The sequence below is a fragment of the Martes martes genome (genome assembly GCF_963455335.1).
Source record: "Martes martes genome assembly, chromosome: 5".
NCBI lineage: Eukaryota > Metazoa > Chordata > Mammalia > Carnivora > Mustelidae > Martes > Martes martes.
In genome coordinates this window covers 90,639,322-90,650,147 of record NC_137892.1, presented here as the reverse complement: position 1 = coordinate 90,650,147, position 10,826 = coordinate 90,639,322, and the positions used below count along the sequence as shown (strand labels likewise).

General features: G+C 45.0%; 1 protein-coding gene across 1 annotated transcript; it reads left to right on the top strand.

Moving 5' to 3' along the window:
- The first annotated feature begins 318 nt into the window (after positions 1-318).
- KIF20A (kinesin family member 20A) lies at positions 319-10,460 on the top strand. Its single transcript, XM_080804287.1, has 19 exons — positions 319-431; positions 874-1,059; positions 2,190-2,279; positions 2,384-2,503; positions 3,112-3,250; positions 3,592-3,779; positions 3,865-3,991; positions 4,174-4,368; positions 4,474-4,585; positions 4,692-4,760; positions 5,185-5,328; positions 5,476-5,641; positions 5,756-5,920; positions 6,049-6,188; positions 7,506-7,608; positions 8,109-8,304; positions 8,561-8,652; positions 8,893-9,030; positions 9,913-10,460. The coding sequence occupies exons 2-19, from the start codon at positions 895-897 to the stop codon at positions 10,228-10,230; spliced, it is 2,667 nt and encodes an 888-aa protein (XP_080660413.1). The 5' UTR covers positions 319-431; positions 874-894; the 3' UTR covers positions 10,231-10,460.
- Positions 10,461-10,826: the final 366 nt, after the last annotated feature.

Below are 10,826 nucleotides of genomic sequence, written 5' to 3'. Positions count from 1 at the left end.
CCTAAATCAGGCTTCTTGAGTGCTCATGGGAAGGAATGTGCTAAAGAGGATGGCGCTGAAGCCTCAGAATATCCTTTAGGTTTCTTAGAAAGAAGCTCCTAGGGTGCAAAGAAAAGTGTTAAGCGCGAAGAACTGTACGCGGCCCAAGTCCAAACGCCGTCAGTTGGTAACCCGGACCCACATTAGAAAGCAGAGGTCAAGCCAGAGCAAACGGTCTACCAGGCTCATCCGCCCCCTTTCCTTGCGCTGATTGGCAGCTGCAGGCTTCGCTGTCTGATTGGCCGAACGAACGCAGCGCGTAATTTAAAACATTGTATCAGTAACAAAGGTGCGCCTCGTGGGTGGAGTTGTGCTCTCAGACGGCGAAAGTCCAGGTTCGGCTGCAGGGTGTGTGAGCCGGTACCAGAGGAGAAGCGAGTGTCGCGTCTTCGGTGAGTTTAGGGCTGTGCCAGAGCCCAGCTGCTGTACCAGTTCTTGCCCTCGAGGGATAGGCTTTTAGAAACCGAAGCTGCTGCCACCCCCTCCCCCTTTTTTTTAATACCTCTGTCCTCCCTTGGGGCCTAGAGTGAGGTTGGAGAAGGAGCCTTAGGCAAATATAACTCCTCCTCTACACCGGTGAGCGAGGCACCCTAGTTAGAGTATGGCCTCTGCTTTTGGAAAAGCGAGGTATCTTCATTCTTTTTGGCGGTCGGAAATGCCTAAGACAGGATTACGTGATTAACTCCTTCTCTTATCCCCTATCCCTCTACTGGCATTTGAAGGAATAAGGGAGTCGGAATTCAGGCGGCGAGAGGAAGGTGTTCGGGGCAAGGAAATTGTTTCTTAGATTGTCCCTTAAGGTTCCCCTCCCGACCCACTCTTGTCTCTTTGTAGACCTAAGCTGCCCCTGCTGTCATGTCGCAAGGGATCCTTTCTCCGCCAGCCGGCTTGCTGTCAGATGAGGAGGTTGTAGTCTCCCCCATGTTTGAGTCCACAGCTGCAGATTTAGGGTCTGTGGTACGCAAGGACCTGATATCAGACTGCTCTGTCATCTCCACCTCCCTGGAGGATAAGCAGCAGGTAAAGGAGTTGGACAGTGGCTTGTCAGCAGAAAGTGATAGCCTCAGTCTACCAGTTGTTGTTAACAGAATTAGTATGAGGTCAAAGACAGCAATCCCAAGGGTCTGAGAGATCAATTCAAAATTAGGAGCAGGACAAGTAAAAAATGTAAATTTGTGTGTCCATAAGAGCTATTATTTGCATTCCATTAATGAAAGATACTCACGTGCATACTCAGTCCTATGAGAGAAGGCTAATAGTTCTCTTCTTCACCATGAGGCCTAGATGTGTTAAATAATTTGCCCAATACCATATTGCCATTTAGTATGTTTTTAATATCAACTGTAACTTCCATTTATGGAGTCTTTATGCCAAACTGGGGTTTCTCAGCTGCAGCATTATTAACATTTGGGGCCAGATAATTCTGTCTTATGGGGCTGTCTTGTACCCTAAGATGTCTAGCAGCATACCTGGCCTCTACCCACTAGATGTCACTAGCTCCTTCCCACTGTGACAACCAAGAAACTTCCCCTGACGTAGCTAAATGTCCCTTGGCAGGGAAATGGTGCTGGTTGAGCACAACTCTACTAGGATGTCTCCTCTTTTATAGAGAAAATTTCATGAGAGCAGGAGCCTTGGTAATATCCCTGACTGTGGACTACCAGAGCATTGGAGTTCCCAGGCCATTAGTAGGTAGATCTCTAAACGTCTGTTGAATGAATGAAGTGGGTTCTATTATTAACCCAGTTCTACAGATATGGAAACAGAGGCGGGAATCTAAAGAACTTGTTCAAGATGTCATACTTCTAAATGATGGAATTGGAAGCCAAATTTAGGTTCATCTGCCTCCAAGGTGCTTAACTACTATGTTTTGCTGTAATATCACAGTCTGATTTGCCTGCCAGTTAACCAGTTCTAATTCAGAAAGTCAGTGTGGCAGGCCATGTTTCCAGGATACTGAAGACAGTGAAGGGTGATAAAACAGTGAAAAAACCCATGTGGGTTGGAATGATTATGGAGCTATAGAGTAGCTCTCTGTACGGACATTTGAGGTGAAATGGAGGTAGTGTTAGCAGATTCTCTGGAAATAAGCTATGTTTGCCCATCTGCTTGGAAGTAACTGCTGATTCCGCCCTGGAATTCTGCCACAGGTTCCATCTGAGGATAGTACAGAGAAGGTGAAAGTATACCTGAGAGTTAGGCCCTTGTTACCTTCAGAGTTGGAACGACAGGAAGATCAGGTGAGTGTCTGAGGTGGGAGGATTTAAGATAGAATGATGCAATACAGTAAAGATTTCCAGGATTGTTTCCTTCTGTGATTTTTTTTCTTTTTACCCCTTCTCAGGATTGTGTCCGTATTGAGAATGTGGAGACCCTTGTTCTACAGGCACCTAAGGATTCCTTTGCCCAGAAGAGTAATGAGAGGGGAATTGGACAAGCTGCCCATAGATTCACCTTTTCCCAGGTATGGAGCTACTACTTTATGAACAAGAACCAACATATTAGGGGCAACTTTATTCTCTCTTTAGAAGGGAAGCTTTTCACTTGACCATGAGTTCCATTACATGTCTATAATTTTGGGGACTCGTGTGCGAGTCAGTGCATCACATACTTTATGTGCATTAATTCCCAACATTTCCCATTATTATCATTCTTGTCCCTATTTTCTTGATAAGGATACTATGACTCAGTGAAGGTTATGTGGCTGAATCGGTAGTGTTAGGCCTTGCATCTAGAATTATCCATCTCCAAAGCCCACAACTGTGATTACTGTGTTGCTCTAAGGCCCACACAATGGCCTTGGAGACTACTGAAGATCAGAGGCAAAGACCAGGGTACAATCCCTCCATTCCTGATAGTACCTGGAAATATTTGTTGATTTGGATGAAAGAGGCACTGGCAGAGAGCAGTTTAGTTTTCAGTGTTTGGAGAGCAGCTGGCAGCACTACAGGAAGAGGTTGCTTGAGTAGTCTCCAGAGCCAGTCACCCAGGAAGGGACATATCTGCTGGCTCTGTACAGGAGGCAAGTGGGAGATGAGGGATGGGCCTCTGAGAAATTGGGTCTGTCTCTAGATCTTTGGGCCAGAAGTGGGACAGGCATCCTTCTTCAACCTGACCGTGAAGGAGATGGTAAAGGATGTACTCAAAGGGCAGAACTGGCTCATTTATACATACGGAGTCACCAACTCAGGGAAAACCCACACAATTCAAGGTGAGTGAGTAGTAGGCCTCACAGAATTGCTGATTGGCCTGTAATGGTGCTTTTTGTTTTTTTGGTTTTTTTTTTTTTTTAAGATTTTTTAATTTATTCGTTTGAGAGAGAAAGATAGGGAGAGTGCATGAACAGGGGGGAGGAGAAGAGGGAGAAGCAGGGAGCTCGACACAGGACTTGATCCCAGGACCCTGTGGGATCATGACCTGAGCTGAAGGTCAGAGGGCAGACACTTAACCAACTGAGCCGTACAGATGCCCCTGTAATGATGTTTTGTTTGCCTTTTGATGCTTTGAATTTGGGAAGAACACTCAGCTATCCATCTTTCAACGTGTTTCCAGGTACCATCAAAGATGGAGGGATCCTACCCCGGTCATTGGCTCTGATCTTCAATAGCCTCCAAGGTCAACTTCATCCAACACCTGATCTGAAGCCTGTATTCTTCAATGAGGTAATCTGGCTAGACAGCAAGCAGATCCGACAGGAGGAAATGAAGAAATTGGCCCTGCTAAGTGGAGGCCTCCAAGAGGTGAAGTGCTAGGTTCACAGAGGTGGGGATAAGAGGACAAATCTGTGGAAAGCTGTGTGCTTATTTTCTCCCTGGGCCCCTCTAGGAGGAGCTGTCCACCTCCTTGAAGAGGAGTGTCTACATTGAAGGTCGGATGGGTACCAGCACCAGCTTTGACAGCGGCATCGCTGGTCTCTCCTCCAGTCACATGACCAGCAGTAGCCAGCTGGATGGTATGTACCATGACTGGGCTTTGTACCAAGTAACAGTAGAAACTCACTCCCTTGCTCCCAGCAGCTGCCAGATGTATAGACCAAAGGTTTCAACCTAAGCTGCTCCTTCTAAGGCCCCCACAGGCCGAAGGGGAGATGGACTGCTCTAGAGTTGATGCCGTGTACATGGGCTTCTTCCCCAGAAACAAGTCACCGATGGGCACAGCCAGACACTGCCCCTGTGAGTGTCCCTGCTGATATTCGCTTCTCCATTTGGATCTCCTTTTTTGAGATCTACAATGAACTGCTTTATGACCTGTTAGAACCACCTAGCCAGCAGCGTAAGAGGCAGACTCTGAGGCTATGTGAAGACCAGAATGGCAATCCATATGTGAAAGGTATGGGAAGTTGGGGAGGCTGCCAACAACCCTGAAATGGGACTTGGGAGAAACCTGGACAAGTTAGATGCTCCCATCTTTTGTGCGCCTTTCTCTTTGCCTCAGATCTCAACTGGATTCATGTTCAGGATGCTGAGGAGGCCTGGAAACTGCTCAAAGTGGGTCGTAAAAACCAGAGCTTTGCCAGCACCCATCTGAACCAAAACTCTAGCCGCAGGTGATGGGCTGTGGGAGTCAACTTTTCATAAGTTCTAGGAAACAATGGTCCTCCACCTAGTCATGGAAGATACACAGTGACTTTTCATTTTTTTCTTGATTTCCAGTCACAGCATCTTCTCGATACGGATCCTGCACCTTCAGGGGGAAGGGGATATCATCCCCAAGATCAGCGAGTAAGTTTTTCCCTTTAGAAATGTGGGCTGATGGGGCGCCTGGGTTGTTCAGTGGACTAAAGCCTCTGCCTTCGGCTCAGGTCATGATCCCAGGGTCCTGGGATTGAGCTCCACATCGGGCTCCCTGCTCAGCAGGGAGCCTGCTTCCCCTCCTCTCTCTGCCTGCCTCTCTGCCTACTTGTGATCTCTGTCAAATAAATAAATAAAATCTTAAAAAAGTTTAGAAATGTGGGCTGCTTGGTCATAAATGGTACGGAGCAGGGGTTAAGGGAATTCCTCAGAGTTACTACTTTTATTAGAGCCTTGCTCTGCTTCCTTGGGTACAGAGATCCTTGGTGGGTCCTCCCCTCCCGAGAACTATGTGAAGGGCTGGAAAGCTCATAACATGTGGGGTCCTTATGTCAGATCCTGTCCATCATTCAAGGTTGTCACTCTGTGATCTGGCTGGCTCAGAGCGCTGCAAAGATCAGAAAAGTGGTGAGCGGCTGAAGGAAGCAGGAAACATTAATACTTCTCTGCACACCTTGGGCCGTTGTATTGCTGCCCTGCGCCAAAACCAGCAGAATCGGTGAGCTTCTGACTGTAAACTGTGGGTTGGGATGGTCTGGAGCACTACAGCTTGCTAAGAGACCTCCTGGTTAATACTGGAGATGGTGCTGGGATACTCCAAGGGCTGGAATTCTTCTCACAGCTCTGTTCTCTGATCCTTTGCTAGGTCAAAACAGAACCTGGTTCCCTTCCGTGACAGCAAGTTGACTCGAGTATTCCAAGGCTTCTTCACAGGTCGAGGCCGCTCCTGCATGATTGTCAATGTGAATCCCTCTGCATCTACCTATGATGAGACCCTTCATGTAGCCAAGTTCTCAGCCATTGCCAGCCAGGTAAGAAGCTGTAGGTGCAATGGTTGTGCTCACTTTGGGCTGGCACCTTTATTTAAGTAATCTGCTAGGGACTAGTTATGAATTCACTTGATTTCCCACCCGCTCCATCCCTAGCTCGTGCATGCTCCACCTGTGCAATTGGGATTCCCATCGCTACAGTCATTCATCAAGGAACAGAGTCTACAGGCATCTCCCAGCTTAGAGATGGGAGCTAAGACAGATCCAGGCCTTGATGATGACACTGAAAATGATGCTGACATCTCCATGTATGGCAAGGAGGTGAGAATGCAAGAAAGCTCTGGAGTAGCAGCTTGATGGCTACATATTTTCCACACTGTCTTCTAGGTGGGCCTTTACCTTTGTGGGGCATGGACATCTGATCACTTGTGAACTGTGTGTCCCTCCAGGAGCTCCTACAGGTGGTGGAAGCCATGAAAGCACTGCTTTGTAAAGAACGGCAGGAAAAGTTGCAGCTGGAGATGCAGCTCCGTGATGAAATTTGCAATGAGATGGTGGAACAGATGCAACAACGGGAACAGTGGTGCAGGTATCAGCTGAGTGACCGCTCTTGGTCTGTCAATTACAGCAGAGAGAGGGTGGGGAATAGGGACTAGGATAGAATTGTGCCTTAAGCTCTGTTCTCCAAACTTACTCCTCAGAATCTTCGCTCCCTTACCTTTTCTTCTCCTTTTAAAAAGAAAAACTTATTATTGGGGTTTGTGGGTGACTCAGCTGGTTAAGCTTGACTCTTGATTTTTGGCTCAGGTCATGATCTCAGGGCTATGAGATGGAGACCCCCCCCCCCAATCAGGCTCTGCACTGGGTGTGCACCCAGCTTTAGGCACTCTCTTTCCCTCTCCCACTGCCCCTTCCCCCCGATTTGCTCTCACTCTTTTTTCTTTTTTAAGATTGTATTTATTTATTTGACAGAGATCACAAATAGGCAAAGAGGCAGGCAGAGAGAGAGGGGGAAGCAGGCTCCCCACTGAACAGAGAGCCCGATGTGGGGCTCAATCCCAGGACCCCAAGATCATGACCTGAGCCAAAGGCAGAGGCTTTAACCCACTGAGCCACCCAGGCGCCCCTCGCTCTCACTCTCTTAAAAGAAGACTTATTATGTAGTATAACTGACACGCAACATTAGTTTCACATGTACAACCTAAGGATTTGACAATTCCATACATTTTTCAATGTTAACCACAGTAAGTGTAGTCATCTATCAGCCATACATTATTACAGTGTTACCGACTATACTCCTAATGCTGTACTTTTCATCTCTGTGACTTATTTATTATACAATTGGAAGTTTTTACCTTTTAATTCCTTTTACTGATTTCACCCATTCCTCCCACCCCCTACCCCCTGGCAACCACCAGTTTAGCTTGTTCTCTATATTTAAGCCTATTAAAAAAAAGTCTTTGTTTTTTAGATTCCACACAAAAGTTAAATCATATGGTATTTTGTCTTTCTCTGATTTATTTCACTTAACATAATTTCTCAGTCCAAAAAAAATAATTTTAGTCCATCCATGTCATTGCAAAAGGGAAAGATTTCATTCTTTATGGCTGAGTAGCATTCCATCGTTTGTGTTGCATGTGTGTATATATGTACCCCATCTTCTTGTCCTGCTCTGTTTCCAACCTGGGCCAGTTCACCCCTCCTCAGGCAACCTGGTGGCCCCCCGCAATATGGAGGTCACCATATTGATGCCGAACTTAGTGCAGACACCGGCGTGGCGCACTACAGCCCAGAACTCCTGGACTCAAACGATCCTCCTGCCTCAGCCTCCCGAGTAGCTGGGACTACAGGTGTGTGCCACCGCGCCCATACCCCATCTTCTTTATACATTTTTCTCCTCTGACAGTGAACATTTGGACACCCAGAAGGAACTATTAGAGGAAATGTATGAAGAGAAACTAAAGATCCTTAAGGAGTCTCTTACAAGTTTTTACCAAGAAGAGCTTCAGGTGAGTTGCCCTGAAAGCAGCCTCAACTGGCCATTGAGTCCCATCACTAGCTTGTCTGATGTAAATAGATTTTATAAACTCTGGTAGGGGAGGAATATGTAACTCAGTTTTTTCCTAGTCTTCTTATACTGTATAGGTGTCAGTCTATGAATTAAGGGTTGGTTGACCTTGAAATGGTTTAAGTGTTAACAGGCTTTTTTTTTTTAAAAAATTTTAAGATTTTATTTATTTATTTGAGAGAGAGAGCAAGCATGAGCAGGGTGGGAGGGGCAGAGGGAGGAGAAGCAGACTCCCTGCTGAGTGCGGAGCCAGGACCCAGATCACTACCTGAGCCAAAGTCAGACTAAGTCAGATACTTAGTCGGCTAAGCCACCCAGGTACCCTGCTAACGGGCTATTCAAGCGTAACTGTCAGGGAAGGTTTTGTTCACCGTTCAGTCATCTGTTCCTGCAGGATTTGCCTGACTCTGGATAGAACTGTGCTCTCTGCTTCCCTCTTAGGACCGGGATGAGAAAATTGAAGAGCTAGAAGCTCTTTTGCAAGAAGCCAGACAGCAGCCAATAGCTCAACAGTCACGGTCTGAACTTTCCCTTCGGCGGTCACAAAGGTTGGCAGCTTCTGCCTCCAATCAGCAGCTCCATGAGTTTAAAGCTAAACTGGAACAGTGCAGAGCAGAGCTAAACTCCACCACTGAAGGTAAGGAAGGAGAGAGGGCACAAAGCATAGGAGTGGTTCAGAGAAGAATTGTTCTTGAAACTTGGGCCTTCAGATTCCCAACTCAAAGATAATTTTCTCAACTCTGAGCTACATCCCCTGACCTTTCACTCTAGGATGCACATGACCTCCCTTTTTATATTTGCTGCAAATATAAAAGCTACTGTTAATTCAGTTAAGAGGTAAGTCCAAGGCTAGAAAGCCTACATGTTGAAGTTTTCTTGTTTCCTTCCCTCAGAACTACAGAAGTATCAGAAAATGTTAGAACCACCACCCTCAGCCAAGCCCTTTACCATTGATGTGGACAAGAAATTAGAGGAGGGCCAAAAGGTAATTTACACCTTTCTCTGTTACCAAGGATCTTACCTAAGGCAGCTTCTAGCCCTCTATCCGTGGTTCATGTGAGGACCAGGGTTATTGTTTTTTGTGCACAGTCCTGCAGAGTGGTTACTTCATTTAGCTGACTAGCCTTTCTAATTTTACTTCTCTTCAAATGGCTATTCAATTTCTTCAGCTCATTATCTTGGTTGATCTTGGCCACAATGTGGTTCCTACTCTTATTTTTTTCAGAATATAAGGCTGCTACGGACAGAGCTTCAGAAACTTGGTGAATCTCTCCAGTCAGCAGAAAGAGCCTGTTGCCACAGCACTGGGGCAGGAAAACTTCGTCAAGCCTTGACCACTTGTGATGACATCTTAATCAAACAGGTCAGGGCACCTTATATATATCTCCTTCTCTCCCATCAGCCCACTCTAGAACATACGTGAGAAAGAAGAATGAGAAGCAGAAGAGAAAGGCAGAGATTTGGGGGCTAGTCTTAAAGGAATAAAATTATTAAGTACAAGGTTACTAATCTAAGTAATTTATAGGCATTTTCTGTTATAACAAACCTATGGAAGTAGATCATATTTCATCCAAAATGTGTAGATTTTAAGGGGCATCTGGCTGGCTCAGTCAGGAACTTTTATCTTGGGGTCATGAGTTCAAGCCCCACATTGGTCATGGAGCCTGCTTAAAAAAATAAAACTCTGTATTTAAAAAACCAAAAAAGCCAAAATGCATAGATTTTAAGAAAGTGTTATCTTATATACCACTAAGACAAAACACTAACAATTAAGCTATGACAATTGTCATCAGTAAATGCACCCTGATTTCAGAGTGCAAAAAAAACTTAGACTAAGCACAGCTTTTTTTTTTTTTTTTTAGTTTATTTATTTTTGGTAATCTGTGCACCCAGCGTGGGGATCAAACTCATGACCTGAGACCAAGAGTCATATGCTCTACTGACTGAGCCGGCCAGGTGCCCCTAAACACAGCTCTTAATACATAGGCACTAGGGCTCTTGGAGGTTAAATAAACTTATTCAAGCTCATGCCACATATTACAAAATGTCCTTCTATCCAGTGCTATTTGTTTGGGTTTTTAAGAAAACACTCCCTATTCAATGATAAGCTCTTATCTTAAAGAATTAATCTTTGTAAAAACAGTTGTTAGTAACTAGGTAGTGGATGGCACGTGTTACCTTGCACTTTAGTTTCTCTAATACACCAGACCAAAATGTTTTATTTACTTTTATTCATCTTCTTTAGGATCAGACCCTGGCTGAGCTCCAGAATAACATGATGCTAGTAAAACTGGACCTTCGGAAGAAGGCAGCATGCATCGCAGAGCAGTATCATACTGTACTAAAACTCCAAGGCCAGGCTTCTACCAAAAAGCGCCTTGGTGCCAACCAGGAAAACCAGCAACCAAACCAACAGCCCCCAGGGAAGAAACCGTTTCTTCGAAATTTACTTCCCAGAACACCCACCTGCCAAAGCTCAACAGACTGTAGCCCTTATGCCCGGATCCTGCGCTCACGGCGCTCCCCTTTACTCAAATCTGGGCCTTTTGGCAAAAAATACTAAGGCTGTGGGGAAGGAGAGAGCAGTCATTGCCCTGAGGCAGGTCACTGCTTGAGAAACAGGTCTCTTAAAAAGCTTTACCAATACCTGGAACTGTATCCAGAATGCAATATACATACACTAGTTATTTTCCTCCCTTTTGTAATATAATCACATATGTAATCTCATGCTTTTTTACTTATATGGTTTCTATGCACAAAGTTATATTAAATAAACATACTGTTCACATTTTTTGTGGGTTTCACATTTTTTGTTTGAATTCCAAATTTAACAAATTAATTAAAATTGGACTTTTAAAACAGGGAAAAAATTGAAAACTAAACATCATTTGGGCCCCTTGGAACCTTGAACAGGAACGGCAGTAGAGATATGTAACTAGTGGACAGCTAAGCTAAGAGAGGCCTTGTAAGAAATGAATTCAAGGGACATTAGATACTCTAATGCCTTAATATAAAGTTATATTAAATTTATATATATATGTACACATATATATAAAATATAAAATATAGATACCTTAATATAAAATGAAGTGTCGTTCCTGAAGAGGTGACTGGCTAACAAACTTGTTCTGGAAACAACAAAGGAAGACTGAGCCCTGA

Excerpts from the sequence above, each read along its gene's own strand:
- KIF20A (XM_080804287.1), top strand. The coding sequence starts at position 895 with ATGTCGCAAGGGATCCTTTCTCCGCCAGCCGGCTTGCTGTCAGATGAG. Across the intron at positions 2,504-3,111 it reads ATAGATTCACCTTTTCCCAG|ATCTTTGGGCCAGAAGTGGG; the intron begins GTATGGAGCTAC and ends GTCTGTCTCTAG. Across the intron at positions 8,305-8,560 it reads GCTAAACTCCACCACTGAAG|AACTACAGAAGTATCAGAAA; the intron begins GTAAGGAAGGAG and ends TCCTTCCCTCAG.